Source organism: Haliotis asinina, chromosome 1, assembly GCF_037392515.1.
Source record: "Haliotis asinina isolate JCU_RB_2024 chromosome 1, JCU_Hal_asi_v2, whole genome shotgun sequence".
Classification (NCBI taxonomy): Eukaryota; Metazoa; Mollusca; class Gastropoda; order Lepetellida; family Haliotidae; genus Haliotis; species Haliotis asinina.
Window position 1 is genome coordinate 75461887 of NC_090280.1, and position 19291 is coordinate 75481177.

At 41.0% G+C, this 19291-nt stretch overlaps 3 protein-coding genes across 4 annotated transcripts in view; 2 read left to right on the plus strand and 1 right to left on the minus strand.

The window, feature by feature from the left end:
* LOC137297213 (uncharacterized) overlaps positions 1-527 on the minus strand; it is a 29190-nt gene extending 28663 nt beyond the window's left edge. The window contains exon 1 of one of the 2 annotated variants that reach the window (XM_067829229.1): positions 374-527. In XM_067829229.1, coding sequence (XP_067685330.1) covers positions 374-501 — 128 coding nt within the window. In that variant the 5' untranslated portion in view covers positions 502-527. The remainder of the gene's footprint in view (positions 1-373) is intronic. The other variant, XM_067829234.1, reaches the window with a different exon arrangement.
* A 9294-nt stretch (positions 528-9821) lies between these two features.
* On the plus strand, positions 9822-11661 carry LOC137282700 (uncharacterized). Its single transcript, XM_067814491.1, has 3 exons — positions 9822-9840; positions 11104-11162; positions 11434-11661. The coding sequence occupies exons 1-3, from the start codon at positions 9822-9824 to the stop codon at positions 11659-11661; spliced, it is 306 nt and encodes a 101-aa protein (XP_067670592.1).
* Positions 11662-17097: 5436 nt separating this feature from the next.
* On the plus strand, positions 17098-18908 carry LOC137282711 (uncharacterized). Its single transcript, XM_067814499.1, has 3 exons — positions 17098-17116; positions 18347-18405; positions 18681-18908. Exons 1-3 carry the CDS (start codon positions 17098-17100, stop codon positions 18906-18908), a joined length of 306 nt encoding a protein of 101 aa, XP_067670600.1.
* Positions 18909-19291: the final 383 nt, after the last annotated feature.

Below are 19291 nucleotides of genomic sequence, written 5' to 3' on the forward strand. Positions count from 1 at the left end.
GGCTTAGGTATTGGTTACGCAATGTCCAAGCCGCAGCTGGAAACTTCCGAACATGGTCAGCACTTGCTTAATACAAATAAGCATCATATATATGCATCCTACGTGTCTAAAGGTTACAGGGGGCAATAAACACGTGTTTATTTGTATACAGATTCGAAAACCTGATGTCCGGGCATTTAGTCGTGTTTCGTCAAGCGCCATATCAGCAACACTGTCGTTTGCTCACCTGACGCTGCGCGTGCGGTCGGAAGTATGCACGTGAACCTGTCAAAACAAACGGTACGCCACGAGGCCTCGGGGGCAGCACTGCACGAAAAACTCGGGACGATCTTGTTCCTCGGACGACTGGTGAAAGCATAGAAATCATTCTTACCAGTTGCCATCCTCGGAGTAATCTTCTCTGACTGTGCTCCATTGCCTTTCGGACAAGTACGCCCCCCACCTTTTCCAGTTTTTACTTCTGAGTTTGTCTTCTTTCAGTCGTTTCCTTTCTGCTGCCATTTCTTCTCGTAAGGACTCACGATCTAGGTGTTGACATGTGTGTTGCCCCCAATGTATTTATAGAACCGACCAGGCCCATTTCCCGAGTAGGGGAGACGGTGAAAAAGAATGGTACTTCCACACACAACGTGTTATGCATAGGGAGATATATTGATGTTTTTAACATATGGACTTAGTGTGCTTCTTCGGAAACCGTAGCAAGTATATGTACAAGTTCATATCTTTCACACGGAAATAAATTGAACATCCACTTTAACCATCCTCCCCCATGTTACTGATGTAATGTCGGTCAGGCGTAAGTTTGTTTAACTTCAGCTGAAAAATACCCGATGCGTCAGCAGAATCGCAGCTGTGAAAATCAGCTCACCACGTCATTATCAATGATTCAGATTCGATCTATATGCAGTTGTTTAAGTTATGTGAAAATCCTGATCAGCCAGACACGTACGTTTTACGGATTGAACTGGATTGATTTGTTTATATATGCTCACCTGTTACTGTACGTCACCCATGTCCCGTCACAAATATACTTTATTGAAATTTCATTCTGAAACCAGTTATAATCGTACGCTCCTACTTCTTGTTGTTTTTTTACCGACGCGGTCAGCGCGTTAATCCATCGCCACGACGGAGATGGTCTGCATCTGTTAGAGGCTGGACCACATACAATCCTGTGACTGACATCACGATCGTATGTATGTTGAGATCGATTCATCACCCAAGCCAGCGAACATGACAAGAGATACGTCCCGGTGTGTTGTTGTGCGTTTCACTGACAAAAAGTAAAATTGAAACAAATCTGAAAGTTGTTCTGATATTGTTTTTAACTCATTGAAACGTATTTAGATACACCAGACACCAGGAACGCTTGCTGTTGGCATTTTTGAAGCTGGGACCATGCACTGTGCAAGACAGCCACTGCCCCGTAGCCCGTGGTTGTTAAATATCCAGTCGGACCAGCCACTTTCTCCGACTTGGTAACTTATCATACACTTTTAAATTATACTAGATTATGGTCTGATGAAAATGTTCATCAGAACATCAGCTTAATGATGACAAATTTGAGCAGAAAGAAAATATTTCAGACATGTGTTTTCTCATTTGTTTTTGATAGTGTTTCAACTTTTTTGTAACATTTTGTTTTGTTTCTGCGTTCAGATGTCGGGCTAGCGAATTGTTTTGTGGGCTTGCAACTTTCAGCCATAGCTAGATCGACTGGCTAGCAAAATTTGAAAACTATTTCGCACACTGGTTTTCTACAAGACAAGGCAGAGAACGTTGTGGCACAAACTCATAACGCTTTACATCCTGTAATTTAGCAGGTAATAATCAGTTGATGATGTTCACGGCCATCTGCGACACCTGGTGCACGATACAGTTCATGATGATGATGATGATGGTGATGATGATGATGATGATGATGGTGTTGCTGATGATGGTGATGATGATTGTGATGATGGTGATGATGATGATGGTGATGATGATGGTGATGATGATGGTGATGATGATGGTGATTTGGTGATTTAACGCACGCTTTCCGACATAATGAGCACTTCGCACAGAGAACGAAAGCATGGCCGAATGAGTGATCGAGTTCATTTTACACCGCTTTCAGCAACATTCCAGTAATATCACGCCGGAGGACACCAGATATGAGCTTCACACACAGTACCTATGTGGGGAACTGAACCCGGGCCTTCTCCATTGTCCCAAGTCCTGGTCGAAGTACCTCACACAGTGGCCGGGCGTATGCTTTACAGAACTACAGGAGTTCCTGTGAGCCGGGATGAAGATTCATAACTGGCCTCGCACATGGCAGGAAATTAATGTCTTTCCTTAGGCCCAAAGTCAACTAAAAACCACTCGGCCCCACAGCTTTTGTTTTCTGCAGTTCCTATGGACGACAGCTTTATCACCCCAAATGACTTGGAGCATTATTTTTCAGAAAATGTCATTCAGTAATTTCTAGTTTTTAACATGCTGTTGTCTGCATGCAAGTCGAGGAAGCAGTTTAGATTACAGACTTTTCAGAAGATTTGGATCTTGACATGGATGTTTATTTTTGGTGTAAGTGGCGACTGTAGTCAGTCACTAGATAGAGTTAAATTAAACTCTAAAACTTTATTAGTATTCACTTATATTGTAGCTAAACTTTCGGGCCAACAATATCCGGCCAGGACCCACAACGTTTTATCGGTCTGGGGTGGGGTGGTGGTGGTGGTGGTGGGGGTGGGGGGTGGAAGGAGGTTGTTGTACAGTTCGTTTGTCGCCGTTTTCACGAGAGGATTAAAGGTCATTTCATATATATAATTTTCAGGACAATGCCAATGTGGGAATGCCTTGGATCTACCAATACAGGCAAGCAGGGTGTGATGCCTGTGCCAATGACCACATACTCTCACCCACTTCATTCAACCTGTTATCACGTATGAGAGGAATAATCTCACCATATCAGTGAACGTTTATCTAAGCAACAATCATCACTATTAATAAATATATGATAAGACTGTCATCCGATCTGAATCAGTTGGTTATTTTATACGAATGGTTATCAGATGAAAACAAAACTGTACACAGTAACCGCATGCAGTTTACTGTGTACAGCTCACCTCTGAAAATCTGGGTTATGTTAGGGTCTGTTTATTCTCCCTGAATTTCCCCCTGACACATCACAGGTTTGTACACGTAGAATACTTGTTCCCAAGAAAAATACCCCAAAACTGAAAATTATGGAACAACCTCTTTACAGAAACCAGTGAAGATCCGGTTTGGAACTGGTCTTCAGCAACCCCAACAAATGGGATCGGGTGGTCAGGTTCGCTAAGTTGGTTGATACCTGATATCGTATCGCAGCTGCGGAGACCGATGCTCATGATGTCACTGGATTGTCTGGTCCACAATCGATTTATAGATTGCTGTTACACTTAGCAATATTGCAGCCATATAACTACCAGTGGACATGACATTGGGTTACCCGTACAAGGGACTGGGGTAAAATACCCAACCCTTACATATGAAACACACAATCTATAATGATGCTAGGGAACCCACTGGGGTATGAATTGAAACAGTTTTAGAAAGACATGTAAATGTAAAGATCCTACCCTAATACACAGAAACAGTGACCACGTACGGTTTGGAGCAAAGCAAATAAAGCCGCACGTTTGGTTCAGAAATGAAACACTATTTCTTAATTCGTCAACGCCGAGATGGAAGACAGCGTGTTGTGAACTGAACATGCGTTTATTAACATGGAGGTAAATATAAAAGCTTAACAAATATTTCATGACGGTAAATGTTATTTAAAGTTGGAAATACCTCAGGCTAGTAACCACGTACATCCCAATACCTTACAAATGCCAAAGGTCATATTGATAACGAGCATCGAACACAATCCTTGACCACTATCTCTAAAGCTAATAGAACCAAGGTGCATTGCATTTATCTGGATCGAAAGTTCGTATCCACCATGCACCATGTACCTCTGCGTCATACTCACAACTGGCCATCGATGCTTTGGTCAAACTAAATGACATAATACCAAGTCCACAATAACAACGTTATCGTAAGTTTTATCAGTAAATGGACTAGGTACATAATACGGATGACAGTCACAATTCATGCGGTGGCGGTCAGGTAAGTTTACTCAGGTAAGAAACGCTTTTCTTCTTCTTTGACAAATCTTTAACACTGCTGTTCCATGTTAACCTTAATCTATTGTAAATATACCTTAACTACATGTCACGACCCTTGGCAGTTCCTTCAGGTTTTTGAACGTGGCATCTTCTCATATGTTTCTGTTACGGATTATTTATTTATTGCTGATGAACACTACGCTGTTTTGTGACTGTTAAAGAAACTGTGTCGGTTACACTAAATATGACATTACGTTGTGAGCACCGTGTGTTATATTGAACTATTGTATTACGGTGTGATAAATATGCAACGAATCTATAATTTGATCTTTATGTAGCTCTGAAAACTGATTGCTGTACCCATGTTGCAAGAATCATTTGCAACCCGTACTGATACTGACTGATTGTGTAAAAGATCCTGTGACTGCTGTGTAGTAAATTCCTCGTTTATTTATTCATGTGCCGTGTGCTGGAGGGTATAGTCCACATTGTGCCAAGCGAGTCGATTCCCCAACCACGTTTTAAATAATGCGTTTGCCTGGTCGACATGATTCGGTGGTGGAGGTGCGATAGTGTGGGGAGCCATATAGAATCAGAATCAATCAGAATCAGAATTCATACTTTGACCAAATTCTTTCAACGTCACTTGCTTCCGATAGTGGAGCGGCTAATCATACACATTGCGCATTTAATGATAAATGCACGTTTATTGACTGACGCATAGTGAACATTTTCTGATATGGATACAATCAAAATTATTTCATTTTGCGCATGCGCAGAAAGTTCGATATTCATCAATATTCCTGCTTCCTCCTGTAATAAGGAAGCGGTCAGTAAATAATCGACTCTGGCCCAGGCAGTCAAGTGATCGACAGCGTAAGCATCGATCTACGCAGTTGAGATATGGCCTATGTCGACCAAAGTCAGCGAGTCTGACCATCCGATCCTGTTGTCTAACCCGAATATTCATGGGTCAAAATTTTGAAAGCCTTCGCACATATACCCATGGCAAACCTACAGACGATATATATAAAGAAACATGTTGTGTTCGTTGTAAGAAGACGGGTATTGCTGTAGAGTGCTGGAAGAATGTCAGCGAGTCGTCCAAGTCCTGGCAGACAAAGGAACACCAATGACTATGTTGAAAGTAAAAGGGTGTAAATTCGTCAAACAAGACTGTGTTACAGATCAAGCAGCAGAACTGTAGCTGGGAGTGGGAGCCTCTCAGACAACCCATCACTGCCATCAGAAGGATGCTGCGATGCCAATGAGTACGTCATTCGATCAAGCATCCCTTCATCACAGGTAGACACGTCTGGTGTGGTACAAACTCCAACAACTGCAACTTGAGGAAATAGTCAAGGATCCACTGGTCTCATACCCGTCGCCTCCTTCTTCACTTTGACCACAGCCGTTGTCAGACGTCGTATCACCGGGAGATAATGTATGCAGCTGAACCAATCAGTGATGGTGGGGATGCGTCTCCTATATATGGATCTCACTATAGTTCCTGGGAAATACAAGGGTCAATTTTTTCAGCATGAAGTACTGATACGACTATAGGGTCCATATTTTGTCGGACCAAACGTCAGTTGCTCATGGCAAATATACGTGTATTTTCAGTCATTATTCATCAGATGAAACCGTAACATACTTATCTGTTGTCATGGAGATCCATATTGTCTGCTCCCTGCCATTTTGGATGGAAGGAGTATTTATAATTTTATAATTTTGGGATGTTTCGAATGAATTGTGTTCAATATACAACATGAATACTACTTGTATTGGCAGTATTGTAATTCTGGTACACATGCATTGCGATAGATTTGAAATTAAAGTGTTTGACAGTGAGTGACACCAATTGTACATGTCGATCCTATTTTCTACAATATAAGTCCCTAAACATATATGCTATGGTTCTGATAAGAGCAATAATAAAATTAGGTCGCATAGTCAGGGAGTCTGTAGTGATTTTTTAAGTACACTTTATGTTATTTCCGCACGTGTGTTTTGCCATTGAATAACAGAGGAATACATAATATGTTTTGAATGAAAGTCTGGGAAGACTTTAGTTTAAACCATAAAAGTCATTACAAATACTTCACACATGTTCTTTACCCAAATACTGGTTCTCAGATGTTTTTTAAGTAAAATTAAGCAACACGTATCATTTGAAAAGCGTATTGCAATATATACCGGTATACCGATAATACCGCGCAGTTATAATGAATACGATGTGTGAAATCCAAATCTGGTGTCCATTGCTGTCATGTTCCAGCAATAGTGCTAAAACTGTGTAAATATTCCGTGATGCCGACCTCCAATGCAATAGCCGGAATATTGCTAAGTGCGGCGTAAAATTACACTCACTCACTCTTCGAGACTAAAAACCTCAGTGGAACTAACGAATCCTATATATATGTTGTTGAAGAAAACGCCGATCATTATCAGGGACAGTCTCTTCACCTTTGATCAAACATTTAGAGCAACTCAGGCGACCTCATGTAAGCACCTCTCCGAAAAATGATCCTACATACATGCATAGTTATCTACAAATAACGTCATCCATATGGAATAGTAGAGAACATAGCGTGACGATCGAACGCTTTAACCACTGAGCGTTTAGCAATAATAAGCAATGCTACGGCGGCGGACTCTAGAAAGCGTCTTCACAAATTGTAACTTTGTGGGAATCGAAACCAGGCCATCGGCGTGACGAATATCGTCAGAGAAGAAAGGAGAAAAACGATAGAAGCTCTAGAAACGTTTTATTTGCAATTGCTTTGGAGTTGACATTATTTGGAGAGATCGAGGGAAGTGCAATGTAATGTCGATTTTGTCTACTCACATAAACTACACTGATGGACAAAAGATAGTATACACCCCAAATGAATGAAACATAAAATAAATATTTCATGGCGATGTATTGGATACAAGTTTGAAAGGCGTGATTTGGGCCTTTTGTTTGCTGTTTTCTTCGATTTCCTTTGAAACGTTTTCACAACGTGGTTAAATCTGTTCAAGTTTTAAAATCCAGTTTCCATGTGTATATACTTCCATTGCCCAACACTGTACGACAGGCGGAGAATATCGGTGACGAGGGGATCGGCGCTCGATGTTGACGCCGCTCCTTGGTCCCGAAACCGACTTAAAACCACAGGAACCCACCGGGTTCTTTTCATCCCCAATAACTAAGAGCGTAATATTTCTGAAAATGACATTCAGTAATTTCTAGTTTTTATCTCGATCAGTAGCTGTCTGTTAGTGAAACGAGTACCATTTTATGAAGACTTTAATCTTGGCGAGGATGATGATTTTGTTGTAGACGAAGAGCAGTCAGACACTGGAATTAAATTAAACTCTTTAACTTATTTTGCTGGTTGATAATTTTTGTTTGCAGGGAATTACTTATACTGTAGGTAAATATAGGGCCGACACACTCACACAATTTTATCGTTCTGCGTCCTTAGACCCGGCAGCTTTTCTGGGTTAAGGGCAAACACTGGACGTGACACGAGTGCATAGTGCCAATCACTCCCCAGATTACTGTGAAAGGGTTATCGTTCTGTGCACACGAATACATAACTAAAGAGATGATTGGTGTCTGCGAGCTATAGTTGGCAACCCTGTCTGTGGCCTATGTTGCTCATATGCTGGTATACATCTGTACGATGTGCTGCCAAACAGTCGGTGCTATGAATCGGTATGGCAAAGGCGTATAGCAATCACTATGACAATGCCATGCAAATTCTCAGCACACGGGAAACGAAAAATACAAATAGGCTTCACATGCTGTCTTTTGTGTGAGTAAAGTTTGAGCATTTGCTACTTTGTTGTTTATCACTTTTCTCGGCAATATCCCAAGTCTGGACCGGCAATCTGTAAACAATTGAGTGTGGACCAGACAAACCAGTGATCAGGTCTAACTTGTATCTACACGGGTCGGATCCTCAGGAAGCCAACGGCGTGGTCAGGATCGGGTGGTCAGGCACATCATGGACATCAATCTCAACAATTGGGATACAATGACATGTGTCAACTGGATCAACGAGTCTGACCTCCTGAACCCGGAGGATCGATCAAACCTCCTCTTGCTGTAAGCATGGGTATCTAAAGATCACTTTTAACCCGGATCATCACGGGTCCTGTAGATACAGATGTCGTGAGAGCAGCTATGGTTTCAAAATCACTGACAGGCAGTTGAAGTATTAACTATATTCTGTGAAGGTTGAGGACTATGATTTATGGATATACAACTTCTTTTATTCAGTGAGTGTGACGTTTCGACATAGATACTAATGTCGTTGTCAAGCAAATGGTACAGGGTAATGAATTTGTGTAGGAGGATATACATGAATTGTTGTTACAATGAATGAGAAGACGATGAGTTGTTTATACAATTAATGGGGTTGATGTACAAAAGCTGATGGGAAGCCAGAAGTTAATAAGAAGTAGTGTATAGGAGATTGGAAGCCAGTGTGTTGTTATAACAAAGTGGATTGAAGTACAGAATTATTTTGTCAAGTGATGATATACGAGTGGGATTTGGTAGCCCTCATCTCTGTTGATCGCCGGTTCAAACGACAGGATGTGGAGTGCCTCTAGTAGCTTGCGGATTTTGTAGTCTGATTGGTTCTTTTCTAACATTTTGAAGTTGTTCCAGTTGATGGAGTGGTTTGGGTGGTCTCTGATGTGGTCGGCAATGGCTGATTTGGAGTCCTGTTTACTAACTGAGGTCTGGTGTTCCTTCAGTCTATGGATGAGGGGTGTGGAGTTGTTGTATAAACAACTCATGGTCTTCTCATTCATTGTAACAACAATTCATGTATATATTCCTCCACAAATTCCTCCACGACATTAGTATCTATGTCGAAACGTCGCACTCACTGAATAAAAGAAGTTGTATATCCACAAATCATAGTCCCCATTCTTCATCTACTCAGCTTCTAGAATGCCCATCAAAGACATATTCTATGAGCATATTTACCACAGTTCTGACAGTGCAGCAAGATAGTATTGCATTAGTATTTACATATGCTTCAGAGAAAACTTCAATAATGTGTTCCCATTTGATAATTACCCTACACATAATTTAGGATATTGGTAAATTAAATATACTGGACTAAATTTGAAATTATGAATAATGATCTATCTACTCACTGGCACACTGATAAGTAAATATCTGTGTCCCTTACCTATTTTGTCCAGGATATGTTTTGGGAGACGGAAGACACGTAAATACAACACTTGTGTTTAAGCAGACATCTGTCCTGATGTACGGCTGAAACCATTTATACAGTCAACGTCCGTAATGCTCATTCAAAACTACTCTTCCCTTTCCGTAACTGAAAGGTGACGGAAAGGGACGATCAGTTACGAATGCCGTAATGCTATGACGATCTCTATGGCTGTGACAAACAGCCATTCTGTATTAATGATGTGGCTGGGATCCTCACTTGTGGCGAACTCTAGAGCGCTCAACGGGAGTCGGGAAGCAGCTTAGGTACGGATGAAACCAGTCGTTAACTTCACGTAATGTTATGACGATCTCGCGAGATTTATGACGTCGCTATGACGACAGTTTAAATCTGATACCGCCATTTTGACGCTATCATACCTTTGAGATATTGCTGAATTTCTGTTGAAATTTGCCTGACGATCTGTTCATCACCAGTTGTTTCCACTATGAACTCCTACAAGCAAGGTATTTCTTTATTTCTACAATAGTTAATTCTTGCCAATTTTACGCTCTTTTATGACTTATTTACTTTACTCATCCCGACGAAGGGTAACGGAGAAACTTCCTGAACATTGTGCCGGTTGCCATTGAAGATTGACACGAGTTAAATTTGTTTGGCGTTACATACGGACTTTCAACCTTTCAAGTGGGTTTAGAAACAACAGTATACAACATCAATTTCACAGAGTCATATAATAAATACGCGGTATGTGCTTATAACTACTAGTAGTGGTTATGCAGCTTCATTTGTGCCCTTCTCCTTATCAATTTTGTTTCTCGCAATGGTAAATAGTAAACTGTTTTCAGAATAAGTACGTTATTGGTGTTTAGGATCACAGTATAGCACTGAAGCCAGATTTATTGAGATAGAGTTCAGCCTAACTGTGTTCCAACCGAGCCATAAGCCAGTTCTTGTTTTAGCAGTATAAATCAGGAATTGTTTTCAGAATATATTGAGCTACATTACAAGGTCTGAAATTGCTGCTAGTTATAATTTTTAAGGTCTTCTGGCCAGTAGTAGTGTTCCTCTGTCCACATGCTACCATCAGCACCAAACGTTCGGCAACAACCACTAATATCTACAAAGTACAATGGTGATTATAAGAGTGCTCCGATAGCCAGGTTCAAAAGACATGGGAACTTAGCCGAGGACTCGGAGTAATTGTACATTTGTACAAGAATATTGCAACGTCATAGTTAAGAATAGGAAAGGGTGGTGAAGCCAATAATGTTCTGATACAATGATGCACATTTGATGTCATGCACGAATATATTTGGTGGGGGATCCTAAAGTTAGGCCAAAATAATAAATATATTATTCAGGAAAACATGATTAATATCAACATAGACTCGACGTTCTTGACCAGGTCTTATTGTGATATATATTGTATACAAAAGGGTCACTGGTACTCACAAAGGTAAGTCACAAGTCGTCAAATATGGAACCCCCCAAACCCACTGCAAGTATGTTATTTGTACAAACACGAGAGTTGTCCTCTGATGTGTATAAAAATTTCAATGGGGAAAGAGCTCATGGTTTGGCCGATTAGCAGACAATGTGTCCGGTATAAAAATGATATCCCATGTATGTTGTTATCTTAATTTTGTGTAATACCCTGCTATTGCAATTTTATTGTTGAAGACCATTTGTTGTTGGAGGTTTGATACAATCAGGCACTGTTTGATGTTTGGTTATTTCTAAGACTTTCATTCCTTCTTTCCTCACAGCCCTTGACCTCGTGATCAGGTTCCCTTTGAACTTTGACATCTGGGCCCCTCCTCGTCAAGTGGGTGTTTAAGGGAATCAGTAGCTTCATATTGTAAAACTGAATTTGTCTACGTCTACTATTTGTGTATGGACCTATCCATTGTCTCACTTACTGACACAAAGCCATGTCTTGACATTATTATTATTTATTTTGCAGTAAATATCCCAAATCTAAGTCCCATTTTCCTTATACTGACCATGACTATATCAATCATTCATGAACATCTACTCTTTTTCTCTACTTTCACCATCTGTCAATCTCTTCTTGCCCTTCTCTTCCTCCCTGTCAGCGTCCTACTGGGAGATACATGACCATCCTTGAACCCCTGTCTGAACTGCCCACCCCTCCCACCTCTCTCCCTGTCCCTCTCTCTACCCCCGTCCTCCGTGATGCCCCCTACTTCGTTGATATCAACCTTGATGACGACGACACCCCCATCCAGTCCCCAGTTCGAGTCTTCCTGTCACGTGTGTCTGGATTCTTGAGGAGAGTGTTCCGTGCCAAAATGGATGCCTAGAGTGACATCTCGCAATTATTTGTATTCTTGTGGAGTGTGTTTAAGATGGACGCTTAGAGTGACATCTTGCAATTATTTGTATTCTTGTGGAGTGTGTTTAAGATGGACGCTTAGAGCGACATCTTACAGTTGTTTGGATTCTTGAGGAACGTGTTTAAGATGGACGCTTAGAGTGACATCTTACAGTTGTTTGGATTATTGAGGAACGTGCTTAAGATGGACACCTAAAGTGACATCTTGCAATTGTTTGGATTCTTGAGGAGTGTGTTTAAGATAGACACCTAAAGTGACATCTTGCAATTGTTTGGATTCTTGAGGAGCGTGTTTAAGATGGACGCTTAGAGTGACATCTTACAGTTGTTTGGATTCTTGAGGAGTGTGTTTAAGATGGACGCTTAGAGTGACATCTTGCAATTGTTTGGATTCTTGAGGAGTGTGTTTAAGATAGACACCTAAAGTGACATCTTGCTATTGTTTGGATTCTTGAGGAGTGTGTTTAAGATGGACGCTTAGAGTGACATGTTACAGCTGTTTGGATTCTTGAGGAGTGTGTTTAAGATGGCCCCTGAGAGTGATATCTTCCCACCTTGTAAACTGTGCCACATGATAATTAACTGCATTGAATAATATATACAATGTTTGGCGACTCTATATTTTTGGACCTTTCGGACAATTTTCGGATGTTTTGGATTTTTGTGGTTTTGGTTTATTCTATAAATCCTTGCTCTTTTTGGCTTTTTCGGACAAGATTTGAGAACACTTCTTTAAGTACAAATTTGAAACATATCAGTTATAACTATTAAATATTGCTTTTATTTTCTAGGTGATTTGTTGGGTGTTTCTTGTTTTGTATTTGTGTAAGATACACGTGCTTTTAGACGTTCTGTAACTAGGAGACACGAACATTTTGTGTTCTGCCTGCGTGTTAGTGAGTGAGTGTGGTTTATCTCTGCTTTGAGAGATATTGGTACCACACCAGGATAACGGAAACAAATACAATACTGACAGTGGCCGATACTGTAGTTTCCATTCAATATGTATACGTCTATGAGTGTGAGTATATATTTTTGAGTGATTATTGGACCATTGAAAACAGTATTTACCTGCCTCAGCAACGACCGATCCTGGCTATGACGTCAGAGCAGGGTACCACGTGGCACATACCACACACCCATACAGTATATTAGCAGTGTCTGTCACCAGGGTTCTTATGATTTTGTTTTTCTGCATGATTCCATTTTGTTGAGGTAGTCGCGGAAGTTGAGACCACTTTTATCAAAACCTCCATGTCAAAAACGCGAATATCATATAAAAATGACAATATTCTGTCAACTGAGATAGGTACCTTCATGCACTACACTATCAGCAAGTCAGAAGTTGTATCTATACTGGGTTCTACACGTTTCCTGGTCAAAATATGCATTAAGTATGTAAACGTAATATTGTAGGTGAACTTTTCCAAGTATTTCCAGTTTCCGAAAGAGTAGTGTTTGTGGTACATTATAAGTTATACATTTATTGAAATTTCCACGCGAAAACCCCTAACATGATATACAATGTGGGCGTCGCGGGATACAAAAGTATATCAGTGTAATGTAAATATAATGAGACGGTGAGAGGTGGAGAGTAGCTATGTCCATAGCGAGGGTAAGGGAGTGGCTGTGTCCACTCCTCAGAGAGAGAGAGAGAGCAAGGGGGCGGCCGTGCCTGACCCCAAGTTTGCTTACAGAACCCATGCGTCCCAAGGAGGGGCACGAGCACCAGTCCCAAGTGTCCGCAGGAGGGACACACCACAACCAACCCCAGCGTCCTCAGGAGGGACACCCCTACCCCTACCAAGCGTCCCATGGAGGGAAACAAGGACCAGCATCATGCGTCCCTTGGAGGGACACCAGACTAGTCCCAAGCGTCCCATGGAGGGACACCTTCACCCACAACACCCAGTAGAGATAACACGACCCTGATCAAGTGCCCCAAGGTTGGACACCACTACCACACCAAAGGTTCCCGAAGAGGGATTGGTCTTGCAACAAGCGATTGCGACCTCCAAAACATCGTAACACAACAACGGGATTCGTCAGTCGTCCGATACCCACATCGGATAAGTTTTCCAACGACCGCGAGTCTTGTACCAAGACCAACTTCTGTTTCCATGTATTGTTTGTTCTGGGGAAATGGTATTCATTTAGTGGTAGTTTGGGGAGGGAGAGAATGAGCACAGGAACAAATAGGTTTTGTTGTTATTTTCAGGAATAGGTATTAGGGGTGGACATAATCAAAAGTTACTGTATTCGAGTAGAATTTAGTTAGGCAAGAAAAGGCGAGAAATACCTACTGTCTAGGATTGTTTGTTTCTGAGTATTCGATTGGATCTAACTATTACTCTTTCAGTAGTGACTTGGAGCTGGATTGGAAAAACCTTACAGGAATCACCTTACAGAACCTGCAGACAAGTTTTATTGAAAATAAATAAATGAAAATAAATAAATAAATAAATAAATAAATAAATAAAAATTGCATATTATCTCGGTAGCCAACCAACACTAGTCACATATCCGCAGGAATCTGCTGTCACTGGGCGTCTGGTTTATTCATACAAGCGCTAGGCGCCAATTACAAAATTATCGCAATACTGAGATATGTACCTTCATGCACTACATTATCACCATGTCAGTAGTTTCATGTATATTGGATTATGCACCTTTCTTATTTCACACTGTGTGTTAAGTGTATAAATGTAATGATGTAGGTGATCTTTTTCAAACATTTCGACACTTTCCAAAGCGAAATCCCCGAAATAACAGTGTCCATGGTACTTTAAATATTATATATCGGATAAAGGGAGATTCTAGAAATCATATCTGGAGTGACAGTGATTCATAGACACATATGGCATAAGTCGGGAACATGCAGTGGACCTGGCTTTGATCAGAGCTTTTTATGAGTGACTTTTCTGTCCACAGGTTGAAGATAGGCGGCCCTCAAGTAATTAGAGACTTATGACAGAGCAGCCAGCGTCATACCAACCTCTCTAGTTGATATGTATCGCGTCTGTCGTGAACTCGTGTCACCGAAATGTAATAAAATGTGTTGAAACGTAACTGATATGTTTCTTTATGGCTCAGTATAAACTGTTTGGGTGTAGCTACCACTTGTGTGAGTGAGTGAATGTGGTCGAAGCCCCTTTTGTCTGTGTGTCGGTTTGTCAGCACCGTGTGGGAGGAAATCTGCTGTAAAGCAGTCCTTAACACGTATGTGTATGTACTGTCACTCCTTTAGTGTTGGGAGCGAAAGGATCATGGGCACGTGTGCGGTCTGTAAATAATCGGTCTAAATCAGACAATCCAGTGATCAACAGCATGGTCATCGATCTGCGCAATTCAGAACCGATGACGTTTTAACCAAGTCAGCGAGCGTGACCACCCCTTATGACACTCATGGATTACTAAAGGCCAATAATCTAGTGGCTGTGTCCACGACAATAAATAAGTAAAGCCTAAGGTGATAAATATTTGTCACGAAGGATACTAAAACATATCACAGAACTGAGTCTAAAAACTAATCATTTCTAACTCTGATTTGCACTACTCAACACTAATCGACATGACATATAGGTGACATTAAAACACGATCTCTTGACCACCACTGACCAACCTGGGCCACTCTGCCGGAGATCATGGTGACTTACAACGTTTCAGCTTCCTGGATAAATCCTCAGATTTAAACCATCACAGTTAAATCATTACAGTCACTTGACTAACTACTGAAGCAATAAAACTTACGCAACCATCAGTGGACAATCTTTTCAATCTCATTACTTCAACTCCAATAAAATATCTATGCCGCAAGTCAAGCAAAACGACCATGGCCGCACTTGTCTCATAACATGGGATGCTGTTGAGCAGTGGAAATAAACATGTGCAGAGATCTCTAATAGACGTATCTGACGACCCAATTAACACTTACCTTTGGCCAAAACAAGAAACTAAACATGGCAGCTGTGGGATAGCTATGGATGATTTATAATCAGTTGGACATAATCTCTCAAAGTGTAGAAAATGAACTTTCAATAAAATGTCTAAATACAGTTAGTCTCTAATCTCTAAACATTACAATAATTCTAATGCATGCAAGTACAGTAATCGAACTCCACAATAACAAATGAACCTGCAAGTCTTACGCCTAACAAGGAAATCAGCCCTCCAGATCTAATACCAAAACCGAACGGGACGAAGACGCCAGGGTATCGTTTACGCACCGTCTATGTACCCAAGACTACTTCGTATTTCACGTGCACTCATACATGTCTCCGGGTATGTATTCAAGTGACACGACCAGCATGCACTGGGTGCGTTTGGGCGAGCACTTTCAGTGGAAACAACAACAAACCCTAAACTGTCCTCAGAACAGATGCAACACGAAGGATTTTCGACTGAATATCTCTCGTTTTGTGACTTCCTCGGGTCTGTACTGGCAACCTAAGTACGACTAAGGTGTACCCGATATTTGCTTTTATTGCATGTAATCTATTTATACCCACTTGAAATGTTCCACTTCCTTTACACGGGGCCTCTGATGTGGCATCTAATGATAGGTTTATAAATCACAGGATGGGATCAGATCTGGTGTCTCCGTTTTGTTGAGTGCTCCTTGGCAGCAGCATCAGTCGTTGTTACCGTGGATTCCAACATGGCATGGAAACCAACAGGAGACGATGTCATGATAGCAAGAAACAAGATCATTATGCATTCTATGATTTCGTTTAAAAAGGATACCCACGTGCGACGTTATTTATAGTCCTATTCACTTTGCCTTTCACAAAGCAACCTTTACTAAGGTTAACCTTAACTCCCATTCCTTTACACTGCACTAAGGCTGCGATCACCTAAGTGCTTTGTGAAAGGAGGCCCAAGTCTTTACTCCGATAGCATCTTACAATGACTGGGCGTTTGTAACTTACAATGACTGGGCGTTTGTAACTTACAGTCGATTAATCAGAATGTTTCTATTTGAATCGTTGTGTTTCCATCATTTTAAAAATCTATGCTATAAACTGAAGTATGTTTGCAGCATACTTGTATACTTGCATACTTGTATGCTATGTCGTCTCTTGTGTCCTATGTGACAAACAGATATTCTGTATTAATAACGTGGCTGGGATCCTCACTTGTGAAGGGTTCGGTTGTAAGCATATTGCGATATACTAGCTTTGGCGAACATTAGAGCGCGCAAAGGGAGTCGGGAACCAGCTTAGGTACGGATGAAACCAGTCGTTATCTTCACGTAATGCTATGACGATCTCGCGAGATTTATGACGTCGCTATGACGACAGTTTCATTCTGATACCGCCATTTTGACGCTATCTTACCTTTGCGATATTGCTGAATTTCTGTTGACGTTTGCCTGACGATCTGTTCATCACCAGTTGTTTTCACTATGAACTCCTACAAGCAAGGTATTTCTTTATTTCTACAATAGTTAATTGTTGCCAATTTTGCTTTCTTTTATGACTTATTTACTTTACTCATCCTGGCGTAGGGTAAACGGAGAAACTTCCTGAACATTGTGCCGGTTGCCATTGAAGATTCACTCGAGTAAAATTTATTTGGCGTTACTTACGGACTTTCAACCTTTCAAGTGGGTTTAAAAATAACAGTACACAACATCAATTTCACAGAGTCATATAATAGATAGCTTCATTTGTGCCCTCCACCTTATCAGTTTGGTTTCTCGCAATGGTAAATACTAAACTGTTTTCAGAATAAGTACGTTATTGGTGTTTAGGATCACAGTATAGTACCCGAAGCCAGATTTATTAATATATAGTTCAGCCTAACTGTGTTCCAACCGAGCCATAAGCCAGTTCTTGTTTTAGCAGTATAAATCAGGAATTGTTTTCAGAATATATTGAGCTACATTACAAGGTCTGAAATTGCTGCTAGTTATAATTTTTAAGGTCTTCTGACCAGTAGTGGTGTTCCTCTGTCCACATGCTATCATCACGATTCAGTACCAAAAGTTCGGTAACAACCGCTAATATCTACACCGTATCATGGTGATTATACGAGTGCTCCGATAGCCAGGTTGAAAAGACATGGGAACTTAGCCGAGGACTCGGAGTAATTGTACATTTGTACAAGAATATTGCAACGTCATAGTTAAGAATGGGAAAGGGTGGTGAAGCCAATAATGTTCTGATACAATGATGCTCGTTCGATGTAATGCACGATTATTTGGTTGGGGATTCTACAGTTAGCCCCAAATGATAAATGAATTATTCAGGAAAACATGATTAATATCAACGTAGACTCGACGTGGCTGACCAAGACGTATTGTGATATATATTGTATACAAAAGGGTCACTGGTACTCACAAAGGTAAGTCACAAGTCGTCAAATATGGAACCCCCCAAACCGACTGCAAGTGTGTTATTTGTACAAACACAACAGTTGTCTTGATGTGTGTAAAAATTTCAATGGGGAAAGAGCAAATGGTTTGTCCGATTAGCAGACAATATGTCCGGTATGAAAAAGATATCCCATGTATGTTGTTATCTTAATTTTGTGTAATACCCTGCTATTGCAATTGTATTGTCGAAGGCCATTTGTTGTTGAAGGTTTGATACAGTCAGGCTGTGTTTGATGTTTGGTTATTTCTAAGACTTTCATTCCTTCTTTCCTCACAGCCCTTGACCTCGTGATCAGGTTCCCTTTGAACTTTGACATCTGGGCCCCTCCTCGTCAAGTGGGTGTTTAAGGGAATCAGTTACTTCATATTTTAAAACTGAATTTGTCTGCGTCTACTATTTGTGTATGGACCTATCCATTGTCTCAGTTACTGACGCAAAGCCATACCTTGACATTATTATTGAATATTTATTTTGCAGTAAATATCCCAAATCTAAATCACATGTTCCTTATATTGACCATGACTTTATCAATCAACCATGACCATCTACTCTTTTTCTCTACTTTCACCATCTGTCAATCTCTTCTTGCCCTTCTCTTCCTCCCTGTCAGCGTCCTACTGGGAGATACATGACCATCCTTGAACCCCTGTCTGAGCTGCCCACCCCTCCCACCTCTCTCCCCGCCCCTCTCTCTACCCCCGTCCTCCGTGATGCCCCCTACTTCGTTGATATCAACCTTGATGACGACGACACCCCCATCCAGTCCCCAGTTCGAGTCTTCCTGTCACGTGTGTCTGGATTCTTGAGGAGAGTGTTCCGTACCAAGATGGATGCCTAGAGTGACATCGTGTAATTATTTGTATTCTTGTGGAGTGTGTTTAAGATGGACGCTTTGAGCGACATCTTACAGTTGTTTGGATTCTTGAGGAACGTGTTTAAGATGGACGCTTAAAGTGACATCTTGCAATTTTTTTATTCTTGAGTGTGTTTAAGATCGACGCTTTGAGTGACATCTTGCAATTGTTTGGATTCTTCAGGAGTGTGTATAAGATGGACACTTAGAGTGACATCTTGCAACTGATTCTTAAGGAGTGTGTTTAAGATGGACGCTTAGAGTGACGTCTTGCAATTGTTTGGATTGTTGAGAAGTGTGCTTAAGATGGACACCTAAAGTGACATTTTGCAATTGTTTGGATTCTTCAGGAGCGTGTTTAAGATGGA

Bases quoted from the DNA above. Each gene is read 5' to 3' on its own strand.
- LOC137282700 (XM_067814491.1), top strand. The intron at 11,163-11,433 runs GTGGGTGTTTAA...CCTCCCTGTCAG, and splicing joins TCTGGGCCCCTCCTCGTCAA to CGTCCTACTGGGAGATACAT.
- LOC137282711 (XM_067814499.1), top strand. The intron at 18,406-18,680 runs GTGGGTGTTTAA...CCTCCCTGTCAG, and splicing joins TCTGGGCCCCTCCTCGTCAA to CGTCCTACTGGGAGATACAT.